This window comes from Monodelphis domestica, chromosome 7 (assembly GCF_027887165.1).
Source record: "Monodelphis domestica isolate mMonDom1 chromosome 7, mMonDom1.pri, whole genome shotgun sequence".
In the NCBI taxonomy this organism is placed as follows: Eukaryota; Metazoa; Chordata; class Mammalia; order Didelphimorphia; family Didelphidae; genus Monodelphis; species Monodelphis domestica.
The window spans coordinates 116,553,546-116,568,931 of record NC_077233.1 but is presented as its reverse complement, the minus strand read 5'-3'; the positions used below and the strand labels follow the sequence as shown (position 1 = coordinate 116,568,931).

Below are 15,386 nucleotides of genomic sequence, written 5' to 3'. Positions count from 1 at the left end.
GACCAGGGGCTCTTAGCTTGTTTTATGTGATAGGCAAACTTCAGCAGTCTAAGGAAACCTATGAAGTCCATCTCAGGTAATGACAAATGGAGGTCCACTAATTAAAGTCAAAATGAAAATCTAGATGGACTGCTCCCCTAGGATGTTACTTTTCAAATATTTGTGGCTATAAAATTCCTTGTGATGTTTTAAAGATATTATCTCATTATCAAATGAGATGTTTATAATGCGCTTTGCATAATGCCTATTACATAGTAGTGCTTTTTGAAATTAAAATTAACACATGGTTCTCTCTTCTTTTTCATGCATGCCTCCATATTATAAACTTTGGAGTAAAACTGAAATGAGTATCTTTGCCATAACATATTTTAAGTAACTCCTTCATGTGCCTCAAGGAAATGTAGCATTTCATGAAAAGATTTAAAAATCACTCTTCTCTGTTATTGAGAATGCTGAGCTTTCTGTCATCATTCATTAAATAATTTTTAAAAATATTTCTATAGGATGATTTTACAAAACAATTATGTTCATTGACATTCATTTAAAGATGAATTTAAAAAACTCTTGGAATGTTGTAAAAACCACTAAGAATTAAGGAAATAATACTTTTCTCCCTTTTCTGCCAAAGTGGTTAAAATACTACAAATTATAAGAACTTTACCTGCTTGGTGGAGAAGACAGTGACCTTTGTAGATTTACACCAGAATTCATATCATGGTAGTATGGCTGGCTCGGGATCTCTCCAATTGGGAAGTTTACCCCAGTTCCCTGGGTTATAGGTGCTGAAGTGTGAAATAGAAGACATATAAAGTTAACATTTTAACTCAGATATACTAGCCTATAGAGGAATCTAGTAAATAAATTATTTATTGGCATATTCTAGAAAGTATTATGTTAAATAAAATAAAGATTGAAAAAACATTTCTGTGAAGTTTATAAGAACTTCAAAGTGCAAAGCTAAGGCAGCAAGTGTCTTTAAAATATGTTTTCCTATTCCATTTTCATGTCTGTCATTTTGTTTACTAGTTTTCAAAAAAGTTATTACAGCACATATTTGTAAATCCACTTATTTTAAATGCTTTAGATGAGCTCTTAAATAGGGATTTTTTTGAACACTTCAAGTATTAGAGAGAAGCTTGCTTTACTTAAAGAAACAAAAAAACACTGCAATGTTTCCTTTCATAATTCAAAGACTCTTTTGGTAGTATGAATTTACTTTCTAATGTATGTTTTATAAATCCAGATGTTTACTTTTATTAAAGCACACCACATCTGCAATATACCAAAAAAAAAAAAACACAAACTCTCACATTTTACTCTTAAGTGACTTCTTTCCCTCCCCTTCCCTGAGCCCCAAATTTTCTGGATTACATATGGGATTTTTCCCCCTCCTCATAATTTCCTCCTTTGAGCTACCATAGTTGTCAACATAGCAGGAGCAGTTCTGAGGACTTGGTAAAAAAACAGTTGAAAAGACATAAATTACCATGTTTGCTATAAATTCATTCATTCAACAAGTTATTTATTATGCCTATTGTGGGCACAATGGGAACTTGCAGTGGGGATGAAAAAAAAATTTAAGATACAATTGGTCTTTGCCCTTAATAAATTTAGAGATTAGCTGGGAGGGGACAAGGCATATGGGTGTGAAATGTTTAAATTACAATGCCAGACATGGAAAGATTGGGCAAAAAATAAGCAGTAGAGACAATAAGTGCTTTTAGAGTTAAAAGCTCAGGAAGGATCACTGTGGCTTTTAATGACCAAAGAAAGCTTCTTGGATCAGGAAGAATTTAAACTGGTCCTAAAGGTAGGCTAAGATTTGGATTGGTAGAGAAGGGTTGGGGGAGGGGGCCTTCTGAACAATGGGCATAGCATGAATAAAGGCACGGAAATGGAAAAACAGGAATGCTCTAGGGACAATGAAAAGGCTTGCCAGATGAAATGAATGGAAGAGTTTTTAAGAAATGTTTGTATTTCTTCTAACCCAGAGAAGCTCTGCATGGGAGAAATTATGCTACAGGATATCCATAGGGTTTGCCCTGTAATCACTTTATCTCACCTTCCAACTACTCCCAAATTAATTTTAAGAAAATATGATAACTAATATTATAAAGTTTTTATATTCTATGACATCAGAGTGGGTATAAGATTTTGGAGCATCTTTTTCTCAGACCTTTTATAAACATTGCAAATTATATTATGTTAACAATACCATTCAGACAAATGTATAGCGCCATTAAGTAAAACATTTTTAAATGTCTTGTTACAGAAATACACAATACACAAAAGGCTACAATTATGTTGATGCTTTTCACCAAATGAAAATGATGTCATTATGATAAATAATTATTAGTCCATAACAAAATTAAACAAAGCAAAAAAAAAATCATAAATAGCTAAAGACATCATTTTGGGGAACATCTGTCTTATTTTAGAAATCAATATACTTATGTTTTCTGGATAGTGTATTTTAACCTCTTTTATACTTCAAGTATAATTGTATGCTGTGTAATTTGATGTCTAAAGGTCTGAATGCTTCTGACAGCTAAAGTACAGTTCTGTTTGTTGTGGCTTGAGGTACACTGGAGGTTAAGCAAATGCAAGGTAAGAAATCCCACCATAACCACATGCTTTTAAGTTTATTATTAGAATGATACTACATGTAACCCTAAAGCTCTGTGTGTTGGAGGGGGCTGCTCAGAGAAAATAACTAATCTTGCTTTCTGCTGGGATGTTGCTTGGAACAAGTTAAAACAATGATATTTATCATTTCCATTTTAAGTAGTAAATTAGCTACCTAATCTATAAATCTTCAATTTATGAAACTCATAAACTAATTCAAGATGAGGAAAAGAATCTTATTATTTAAATCACCTATATCTGGCTGGTTTGCTGACAAAACTCCTTATAATATAATAATGATAATAGTTAATATTTATACAGTGTTTTAAAAATTTCAAAGAACTTTTACAAGTATTTTTTATTTGATCCTCACAATAATTCTGGGAGCTGGATGCTATTATTGTAACCATTTTACAGATGAGGCAAGAGAAACAGGCAAAGGTTGAGTGACTGACTAGTTAGGCAGACACAGCTAGTAACTGTTTCAGATTAGATTTGAACTCGAGCCTTCTGGGGTCCAGATCTAGTGTTCTGTCCTCTTCACCAATTAGCTGCCTGGGCAATATTGGCTGATGTTCATATAGAGCTTTAAAGTTCACCAAATGCTCTATATGCATCATCTCAGTTCATCCTCACCACTTGACATATTGGTGAGGCTCAGAGAAAGATACAGAGTGACTTGGACAGAGAAACACAAATAGTCAGTAAAAATGTTAGAATTTAACCTGGGTCTTTAATCTCAAATCCAGAATACTTTGCATTAAGCCACGCTATTTTCTGTTTCACAGAAAATACACTTTACCATTTTATAAGAAGATCTTAGGTCTAAATGATCATGAGATCTTCAGTCAATAGGAATTTTTTAAATTCTTGGGCCACAAAGATTGTATTAGAACAGCAAGAGAAAGGGCAAATTGTTTATCTAGGAGTACTATAAAAAGATGATGAGAATTTGCTCTTCACCAAAAATGAGCAAGAAAAAAAAGTATATTTTATACCAAATATGTCTAAAATTGTAAATACCCAAATAAGTGCTTATCAGAGTGCTCATAATACCCTAAAAGCATAGTAAACAATACCCTCTTAAAACTTTCAGGTGCTAATATGAAATTCTCTGTTTAGTTTTTAAAGCTCTTCACAACTTGATCCCAACCTAACTTTCCATTCTTATCTTACACCTTCCCTTCCACATACTCTTCCCAATCATTCCATTCAGTACTGGCCTCCCAAATTCTGGGTCTTCTTTCTAGCTGATACCCACTCCTGGAATGCTTTTTCTCCTCATTTTTACTTCTTGGCTTCACTGGTTTCCTTCAAGACTCAGCCCAAATCCCCTGTTCCATCTTTTCCAGTCTTCCGCACTGCTAATGTCATCCCTTTGAGATGATCTCTTTCTAAATCTTCTTGCTGCTGGGCTTTGTTGGAAATATATAGACATTCTGATTATTTATGTGCATTTATTTTGTATCCTGAAACTTTGCTAAAGTTATTAATTTTATCAACTATTTTAGTTGATTTTCCAGGTTTCGAAGTATACCATCATATCATCTGCAAAGAGTCATAGTTTAGTTTCCTCATTGCCTATTTTAATTCCTTCCATTTCTTTTTCTTCTCTAAATGCTACTGCTAGGGCTTCTACTACAATATTAAAGAATAGTGGTGATAATGGGCATCCTTGTTTCACTCCTGATATTACAGGGAGGTCTTCTAACTTATCCTCATTGAAGATGATACTTGCTGATGGATTTAAATAAATAATACTTATTATTTTAAGGAAAGGCCCTTTTATTCCTTAGCTTTCTAGTGTTTTTTAATCAGAACGTGTGTTATATTTTGTCAAAGGCTTTTTCTGCATATGTTGAGATACCCATGTGATTTCTGTTAGTTTGATTACTGATATGGTCAATTATGCTGATAATTTTCCTAATGTTTTTCTTTTCTTTTTTAAACCCTTACCTTGTCTTAGAATCAATCTTAAATATCATTTCCCAGGCAGAAGTTAAGAGGTAGGCAAATGGGATTAAGAGACTTATGTCTGAGGCCAGATTTGAATCTAGGAACCCCCATCTCCAGCCCTGGCATTCTTTCCACTGAGCCACGTAGTTGTCCCACTAGATATTTCTTTTCCAAGTCCATCTTTATAGTCTGAAATGTTCACATTCAGTTAATAGCAATAAGGAAAACACTACCTTTAGTCCCTAAACCTTTAAGTTTCTTGCCCCGAATTTCATGTTATACTCAACTTCAGCCTCACAACAATTACATCAATCAGTCAACAAGTATTTATTAAAATGTTGCTATGTGAGAGTCCTTACTAGGTCCTGATGATACAAATGCAATAAAATGAAACAATCTCTACTCATAAGAGTTTACATTTTAACAAGCTATATATACTTTTCTCTGCTCAAGTTTGGTCAGATATGACATATAAATTACTTCCCATGTCTACCACAGTTAAAGAAAGGTAGTATTTTATATGCCAGGCAATATGATAAGTACTTTACAATTGTTATATCATTTAATCTTCACAACAACTACAGACAATAGTTGTTACCATTTTGGAGTTTAGGAAATGTATGCCAACAGAAGCTAAATGACTTGCCCAAGATCACACAGCTAGGAAGTGTCTGAAGCTCCATTTTAACTCAGATCTTCCCAACTCCAAGCCCAACTCTCTATCCTAAAAAGATAATGCTATATTTGGTCTTATATACAATTCTCAAATGGGCATCCCATGATATCAGTGCTCTTAACCCCCTTTATTTCCTCTACCTCCCTAACCATAATAAGTAGATCAGGGTCATTTCATCACACTATTTAGTATTATAATGGTCCTCTTCTGTTACCTGGCTTCTGTAGTGTAAAAAGGAGGAAAGAAAGAAGCATATGAGTAGCATTTCCTATGTGCTAGGACTCTGATAAGTAGTTTTTTTTTTCCTATTGAGTAAGGAGCAAGGGTGGAAAGATGGCTAGAAAATATGCCATTTAAGGGTTGATACAACTGAAGATATTTAGTTTGTGGAAAGAAAGCCTCACTGAGGACTATTATGATGATATTGTGTTGTTATCCAATCATTTCAGTCATGCCTGACTCTTCAAGGCCCCATTTGGGTTGTTGTTTTCTTAATTTTTTTTTTGTCAAAGAAACTAGAGTGGTTTGTCATTTCCTTCTCAAGCTCAGTTTACATATAAAGAAAATGAGGTAAATAGTGTTAAATGACTTGCCCAATTCACATAGCTAGTAAATGTCTGAGGCCAGACTAGAATGATAGCCAACTTCAAGTACATGAAAGGTTATTAATGGGGAAGATGGATCAGACTTCCTCTGCTTGTCTTCAGAGGTCAGGACTAGGAACAATATAAAGGAGAGAAAGGGAAAAGTTGGATGGATGGGGTTTTGCTGGATATAGGGAAAAAAACTTCCCAGGAACTAAAGTTACCCTCAAAATGAGCTACTGCAGAATAATTTCCCTTTATTGATGGTCTTTAATCAGAGTCTGAGTCAATCAATCAAAAACATCTTTAAGTGCCAACTATGTGCCAAACACTTTAATTGGTGCTAGGTTTATAAATGTATGAAAGAAAAAAAAAGTAAAGGAAAATAAAGAAAGAAACCTTCCTCTCAAAGAGCATACATTCTAATAAGAGAGACAACAGGAAGCAACTGTTGGAATACTGAAGGCTTTCCAATTCTAGCATGGGCTGGACTAGGTGACCCCTGAAAACTCCTTCCAGTTCTGAGTTTCTGTCAAAGTATTTGATTTGCCATAGAGCACCAGTTAAATTTCTGATTGTTATTATAGAAAAACAATGGCAAATAAAATAGAAGGGAGCTGTTAAAAACACTTCATAAATTAAACTATTTTCAAGCATCCTCAAGCACTTCAGCAGAATACATTTACATACCCCCAGTTGGTACAGTAATCACAGATCAGTCGTCCCCTTATTATAACAAGTGTCCTAGGGGCCTCCACTAAACAACAGTTTGAACCACTGAGCTGTTAGTCTAGTTTCCCTACTGCATATGTAATAGTAATATGATGGCATTTCTTTTAAAATAGTTGGTTTTACAGACTTTTCCACTAAACACAGACAAATCTTTTACTTTTACTGTTATTTGTAAAGTAACTACTATAACGTCACATGAAATTGGGAATGGGGGTAATTAGGGAAGGTCTAACCCTTCAATTTCATTGGCATAGAAACTTTTTAGTGTGAGAAATTACTTTATTCAGGCAGATCAGCTAATGGTGTCTTATAGAATTTTCTGCAAGTACTGACAGGTTAAGTAATTTTGCCAAGAGCCCATAGCCAGTATCCATTAGAGAAAGAATCTGGACTCAGGTCTTTTTGACTTAAGAGGCTAACCCTGCATCCTCATACTTCTTCTTGATCTTACTAGTTAGTGTTTTCTCTCTTCTCAAATAAATATGTGTATAGTTATCTGTTTATATTTAGGATCTCCTTATATAATAGAAATTCTGAAAGTTAGGAACTATATTTTGTTCTGTCTTTGTTTATTCAGAGCCTTGCCTAATGTTCTTTATCCCTAGTATGGACTTAGTAAATGTTTATTAAATTGGACTGGATTGGGTAAGTAAAAGCCATAACTTTATCCATAAAATGGACACAATTATACTACCTGACCTATATCCCAGGGTTGTGGTGGTGATTAAATAGGAACATATATGTAAAATACTTAGGAAACCTTAAAGCAATATATCAATGTTGGCAAATTATGCCTTACTCTAGAACAGTACTTGGAAAGAATAGATATTTACTGTTGGACCCTGAACCATCTGTAACTATTAGGTTGTCTTATTGTGAGCAAGTCACTTCAGCAAACAAAATTGGTACCTTTTGGACATTAGCTAAACCCAGTGTCTCATACCAAGATGGTCCTCTTACTCTGTTAGTTGGCTTCTGTAGTGTAAAAAGGAAGGAAAGGAAGAATATAGGTAGCATGTCCTATGTATGCTAAGTAGATATTGGATTTTGGGGTAAATATTACCTCATTTGATTCTCACAACAACCTGAGGTCCTGGTATAATGCCCATTTTAAAGAAGAGGAAATGGAGACTAACAAAAGTTGATTTGTCCAGGGTCACATAGCGAGTAATAGTTAAATCTGAATTTGAACTTAAGTCTTCCTGATTCCACGACCAGAGCTCTATTTACTGGACCATCTAGTAGCTGCCCCGTAGAGGAGAAAAAGCACTAGACTGATAGTCAGAGAACGTGGGTTTAGATTCCAGCTCTGCTGCTTACTACCTGTGTGCTTTTATATGAACGTCTCTTCTTGGTATAACAGGGGAGGTTGGATTAGATGATCTCTGAAGTACTTTCCAGGTTTAAATCCCAAGCTACTTATTTTTTAATACTCAGAAAGTCATCTAACTTTATCTGCATCCTAAGATTTATTTTTTAAAGTAATAATCATATTCACATAATGGTTTATGCTTTGCATGGGTGTTTTCTTTATAAAAATCCTGTAAAGTGAGCAGAGCAAATATTCTCATTTTGCAGATGAGAATAATTGAATTTCAGAGAAGTTATGGGGCATTCCTGAGGATTATAGTTAGGAGGAATCTAAAGCAAGATTCAAATCTAGGATCCTGTCATTAAACTCCCATACCTCATCCACCTTACCAATCCTGCCTTATAAATCTCTTCTTTGCCCTAATAGTCGTACAGTGATATTTATTCAAAAGCAATAAAAGTCTGGCCTAGAAAAGAAATCTAGCCCACGAGCAAATAGGCCAGTAGGCTACTACATTAATTTGAATAATATTATTCCAGCATGAAAGGGAAAAATAAAAACTTTGCCCTTGTATTTATTTAGGCAGTTTAAACAGTGGAAAAAGAGAATAGTGAGAAAATGGTCCATTCTTGTCAAGCCAATGGGAGCATTTGCTTTAAAACATTTTCCTAGGCATCTGAAAAACTCAACTAATAAGATAAAAGGCTCAATCAAGGAGGCTTTCATTTGATTAGGTCTCTTGTCAGGAGAGCCTAACCTAAAAACATCCAGAACAGTACCAGAGGAGAGACAGCATGTCATAAACAACTGGCCATTATTGTTCTTGATAATAATGCTTCCTATCCATTTGTAACTATAATTTGCAAAGCTTGTTTTTTTTCAAAATCTCTATTCTGCTTACTTAGGTATATGCCCTATACCTTTAAAAATGCCCAATAAGCACTACATCAATAGGAAATGTGTGTTATCTTAATTATATCAATTTAATTCATCAAAATTCCTTTGAAATAAATTTCCATTAAAAGCCGTAAAGTTTGAAAGCAGCAAATGACACCAAGATCAATAATTCAGAAAATACTTAGGTAGATACTATACAATGTTGATATTAATTGTGGAGATTTCAACACAAGTGTTTTAGAAAAGGGAGAATAAATAAATTTTGATATCATAAAAAATCCATTGTTCTTTAGGAAAACAAAGCTTCTTTTAACCTCCACTTTAAAGAAGTCTAAACTGCATGGTTCTTCACCAAACTGGGATTTTAGTATTTGGAAACACATAGGAAACATTTTCAATCAATTCATGAGTTAAAAAAAAGGAAAACAATGCATGACTTACTTCTGGACACCCTCACAAGTTCTGCCACATTGAAGACTCCAGATTTTACAAAACTATCCTCAAGGTACCCTGAAAAGGAATATTGGAAACCATTAACATGTGAAAAAAAAACTAATGGAAAGGCTTAGATATCAGGATGGATTTAAACCTCTTACAGAGAATACCTTCAACAACAATTCATACTCTTGTGGATATAAAGGCAGTTTGTTTGGACAAATTTTGTTTTTAACATTTAAGTAATCACATTTTAAAGTATATCAGTGGTTTACTCTTTTTCTTCTTGGAGTAGTACTCCTATTCTGGCAAAGATTGGTGAATCCATTGGCAACAGGAATACCATAACCCCCACTCCAACCCACCCACCCCCACTACTGACCAATGTGTGAGACATTCAATCACATTCCAATTCTACCCCTGGGACAAGTTCAGAACATCCCCAAAAGGTTTATCGTAGTCCAGGGTGGAACCATGAGGATTCAGATCTTACCAAAGTACTAATTAGATCAGTTGTAGGGCTCTGATTTTTGTCTCTTAGGGGAATCTGATAGGAAGAGCTCAGAGAATAAAAACCTGGTTTAAGTTGCAATAGCTTCTTAGAGACTTGAAGCTGTTTAAGGAGTCTTCAGAAAATTCATGAAACTCTAGGAGAGAAAAAGATTCTAATAGCTGGTGAGGAGAAAGAATTAGCAGCATCAAACCTGGGATAAATGTTAGAAATATCTGCCAAGGATGGCCCAACAGGTTATATGAGTCAAACAGTGGACACTGAACTAGAGAGTCTCTAATATCCAGGTAATTCTCTTTCAACCACTTTTTCCAAAAGAAAAATAATCAAACTGTCTTTTAACTCTGTAAAGATTTCTTTAAAATTTTCTATACTATTCAATTTAACTTCTCTTGGCCCCGGTTTCCTCTGCTGTAAAATGATGCTAAAAGTGGCACCTACCTCATAGAGTTGTTCTAAAGTAAGTCATTTGTGTATGTAAATATATAAATGTAAATGTGTATGTATGCATATCTGTATGTAAAATACAAAGCTTTCTATAAATGTTTTCTGTTATCATATGTATATCTGGGAATTACCTATATATCAATGAAATTGTAGGTTCATTCCATATTCCTATATAAATGAGTCACATAGCTTTTAAAACACAAACTTTATGAGTTTAAGGGCTTATGTGCATGTGTTTGTGTGTGTGTGTAAGGAATTAGATGAAGCTTAAAGATGCATTTTTACAGCATTTAAAAGTTTCAAAGAATATTCATTAAGACAGTGCTCTAATATAGGGAATTGAATATATTATCTATATTTCTCAGATGAGAAACTGAGGTTAAGAGACTTGCCAAAGTTTATACAATTAGTGCAAGAACTAGGATTTGGACTCAGGTCCTCCCAATGCTGTTTCCGCCTCTCAAATGTTAGTTACTCCATTTTCAGGTAAGATTTACTATAGGCTGATACTAACCTGTTACTTCTAGAAAACAGCTGAATCAGAAGCAAACTAGTAACATAGGGATAAATGACACAGTCATCTGACACAGTTCAAAGAACCATGCACTATGAGTTGGGAGAGCTACCTGAATTTATCCTGGTTCTGCTACTAGTCAATTAATTTCTCTGGACCTCATTTCCCTCATCTATAAAATAAAGGTGCTTAGGCTTGATGATTATTTTTCCCTGAGATGAACGAATCCATATAGCAGGAACTTCTGGAACTTCATTCCTCAATTCCTTAAAACTTCTTAAGGACATACACCTTTCTAGTCATAGAATTTCTATTCTTCATTAAGGTCTCTGAGCCTTTAATTCCTTTCTCTTATGTTTGCTGCCTTCCTTCCAAAAATCAAGTCCTTTTTCTCTTGTGTCTTTAATATTTCCCTCTCTACTGATTTCTCCTCTCTCTAATTGTTCTTCCCAATATCTAAGGGGTAGGTGTTCCCCATATTTTGTCCTTAGCCCTCTCCTCTTTTATCTCTACACACTCATTCTTAATAATCATTCATTCCCTAGCCTTCTGTGTAGATAACTCCCAAATTTGTACTTCTAAACTTGACCTTTCATCTGATTCTCACAATGATATCTCCAACAGCTTATAGGCCATTTCCATATTTGGAAATGTCCCATTGCTACTTCAAACTCAATGCAATTAAAACTGAATTTATTACTTCTTTAGCTAAACCTGTTCTTCCTTTTAATTTCCGTATTTCTCAGGAGTACTACCATTCATGCAGAACTCCACATTAGAAGTCTTGAAATTACCTTTGGTTTTTCTGCTCCCTCACCTCTCATAGATAGTTGACTATTAAGTCCATTGATTTTCCCTTTGCAATAGCTCCTGCTTTTTTTCCCTATTTTTTTCTATTTCAATTTTTACTACCCTAGTAACATTCTCCTCCTATTTTTGTCACAATAACATTGCAATACTGGTCTTCTTACTTCTCCTCTCTATACCTTCAATTTATCATCTTTGCCAAACTCAATATTCCTTATGAGTTGATTTGATTCATCAAATTAAAATTTAGTGGTCTGGATTTTGTCTCTTTTATAATCTGATGCCACTTTATCCCTTAGCTCCTGTTATTCCTTGTTCTTTATTGAAGCCAAACTTCTTTGTTCCCTGAACCTACCTTTTGCTTTCTTGTTCCTGTTATTCCTTATTCCTGGGATGTCCTCCATCAATCAGACTCAAAGAAACCCATTAGACTCTAATTTTTTAGGTCTAATTGTTGGAAATTTTACTTACTGCAACCCTTTCTAAGCCTAATTTAAATATTACCTCTTCAAAGATTCTTTCTTGATGCTCCAAGTAACCTTTTCATACTTTATCATACTTTCATGGGTCTTTGTTCAGCACCTTATATTTTTATGTGTAAAACCTCATTCCCCCCAACTAAGCTCTAAATTCCTGGAGGAAGCTTATATTTTATCTAAACTTCATGTGCACAAATATTAGGAATTTTATGGATAAATTTTTGTTGTACTGAATTGGAAGAAGTAAAACTACTTTAGGAAAATTTTACTTGTAGGACAACTAATTTTTATAATATTATTTTAAATTGAACAAATATTTTTTCAAATATCTACCATGTGTCTAGCACTGTGTTAGGAACAATAAGAATTAAAAAGTACAGAAATCATTCGATTTGAGGAATTATGTGCTCTGGATAATTTAATTCTCAGGAAATCAAATTTCTTTTCTTTATTTCTTTCATCTTCTTTTAAAAATTAAATTATTCTAAAAGAGATTTTGTATTTTCCTGCCTCAATAAACAACATCCTGAACATAGGGATTTTGACTTTAAATGATCACTCTATTGCAAATATTAATAATATGGAAATAGGTTTTTGAACAATGATACATATATAACCCAGTGGAATTGCTTGTCAGCTCAGGGAGTGGAGTGAGCAGAGGGGAGGAAAAGAACATGAATCATGTAACCATTGAAAAATATTCTAATTAAATAATTTTTTAAAAGAACATTTTAAAAAATAAAAATGTTTCTCTATTTTTCTTCATGTTCTTCTAATTCTCAGAAAATTAAAACATTTAAAGTACTCTATATTTTACATTTTTATAAATTTTATTTATATAAAAACTAAAGCATCCTTTCCCTAAGTTGTTTTCTTGCCTTCAATATAATAATTGACCTTGTTGTTTATTATAGGACCACATAAATTTAAAGAGAGCAGAAACTGTAAACATTATTTAATTCAACTCATTTATTTTCATAGGCTAGGAAAATATACTTAGGTTAAATGATTTGTTGAAGTCACAAAGGTTATTAGTTGTAGACCTAGGAATAGAAATCACATTTCTTGGCTATTACTCCAGTGGTCTTTGAAATAAAATGGGTTGCCAAATTGTCCTTTGACTTCATAATATCACTAAAAACCCTCTTAATGAATCATCAGTAACTTTTCTGTTAATTTTAATTTTTATATTATTCATTCAGCAACACTGTCATCTTCTGAACTTCGAAAATATTGTTGCTAAATATGTTTTTGGAAATGATGTAGTGATTTCACAATTATCAGTATGGAATTTCTACTTGGTTATTTTATTCTAAATTCACTTTTATATCAGATACAAGAAGCATTAATCTGCTGAGTATGACATTCAGTACCTGCTATATTTTGGCAACAACCAACTTTACAACCTTCTCTCTCCTCATTTCCACCTATTAGACAGCTAAATGTAGGAAAATTGCATAACTTAAATTCTACAATATGCCTTGTCTTCTCTATACTCTGTTCATTCTGATATCTTATTCTGGAACATCCTCCCCACTCTTAACACCTATCAAAATCCTGTCCATCCTTCAAAGTATAATTAAAATGCTACTTTTTACCTTTCTAGGTTACTTCGATCAGAAGTTAATTTCTCCCCTAGACACCTACATCACTTTTGTTTGTACCACTTATATTCTTTTATTAAATGACTTGTAGTGTGTTTATGTATCTCCTTACCCACAGTAGTCAGAATATTAGCACTGAAGGGAACTTTAAAGGTTATCTTGTTCACAAGAGCCTAATTTCATGGAAGAAAAAACTGAAACTCAGAGTGTTAAAGTCATTTGCCCAATGTCATGAAATTAGTTGTGGGGAGAACCAAAACTAATAAAACAATAGACTCACAGCAAAGGAATGTGATCGGTTTTGTTGAAATGCCAGCTGGACACCAAGGTGAATGAGGTTCACAGCTGTCCACCATTGTGAATCAGGCTAAAAGAGTGTAGTTAGAATGTGCACCTGTTCTTAACGGAGTCGCTGTATTTGGAAGGCAGGTCCTAGGTGTCTCCGAGTGAGCAGGCTGGGATCAGAATACATAGAATAGATGATGGGTTGAGGGATTGGGATTACTGGGTTGTAATGACTCCTGGTATGAATTAGGGAAAGTGATGAGTTCGTAATACAACTGTGTACAAGCTAAGGAAATATGAGTCATTGCATGAGTTGGAGCAGGGAGCAAGTACTTGGGTGTGAATCCCTGGACAGATGGAGGGCACATTTTAGGCCTTCAGGGGAAAATGCCTTCTAGAGAAAAACTCCTTTTAGAGAGCACAGGGAGTGTGAGAATTAAGGCATCACACAAAGGCAGCTGCCCCCAGCCTACAACCAGCTGGCAGGATTGAGTGTGCACTGGGTCTGATTGCCAAACCCCACAGAGAGGTTTCAGTGTCTAGGGACTATGATGACAAGCTCTGGCATATATAATATCTGACTGGCAAAATTATGAACCTTCAGTAGTCTCCACATGGGGAAAAAAAAGAGTATTTGGAATATGGCAAAGAAACCCAGAGCTGTAGTGCCTAAGTGTCAGTATGAGCGGGCCAGTGACAGAAGAGGCTTCAAAGGTCCTGTAGTAGCTAGCTGGTATCTGAAACCTTCCAACACATGTTCCTGTAGACTTTGAATGAATATGTCTAGTAAGGTGGAGTTCACTACCTCAGAAACCACTGCCGTCTTTCTTACTTTCTTGTTTTCTTTAAATCAAGTCTAAGTCAACTTCTCTAAAACTTCCCTCATTTTACTTAATTCTGTCCTCTGAAGCTAGGGATAAAAAGTCTACTCATATCTCTTTTCTTCCCCGAGTTCCTTTTTCCAAGCTAAACATTCTCAGTTCCTTCAGCTAAGCCCTTTTGCCACCCTGGTTGCTTTCCCCTGGTCTCAGTTTAAGCACATCTGTCAAAAAGATGGAAAAATAAGAAATGTTAGCTAAGATGTCAGACTGAGAAAAACAATATTTGAGAGTTAGCGGCCAGGGGTTGGAGGGATGTCTAGGATAAAGCTGATAGCAAATGGGATTTCCAGTGGAGAACACAAACAAATAAAGGATGAAGGACTGATAAAATGGAATGTTTGTAGGAGGTTCATACGAATAAAAGAATCATGTGATTTTAGATTTTAAAGGGAGATCATCTACTTCAAGACCTTCATTTTACTTATGAGGTTAAGGTCCAGAAAGGTTAAGTGAATTGTTCAGTCATAGAACTTTGTGGGAAAAGAGGACAAAGAATGGTATGCCATCATCAAACTCACAGGTAGATAGGGTTTCCAGAAGTAATGGGGGTGGGAGATGGAGTGCAGATTTGTGCTGAGCTGAAGAGAATTCAAAGAGAATAAATACTCAGCAAGAAGGTCTTCTCTGTGCTCTATTTTAGG

General features: G+C 34.6%; 1 protein-coding gene across 16 annotated transcripts in view; it reads right to left on the bottom strand.

The window, feature by feature from the left end:
• NFIB (nuclear factor I B) overlaps positions 1–15,386 on the bottom strand; it is a 293,450-nt gene that overhangs the window by 74,160 nt on the left and 203,904 nt on the right. For all 16 annotated transcript variants that reach the window (XM_056805360.1, XM_007499573.3, XM_007499576.2 and 13 more), the window contains exons 4-5: positions 9,224–9,292; positions 662–782 (exon numbers count right to left, since the gene is read on the bottom strand). In XM_056805360.1, coding sequence (XP_056661338.1) covers positions 662–782; positions 9,224–9,292 — 190 coding nt within the window. The remainder of the gene's footprint in view (positions 1–661; positions 783–9,223; positions 9,293–15,386) is intronic.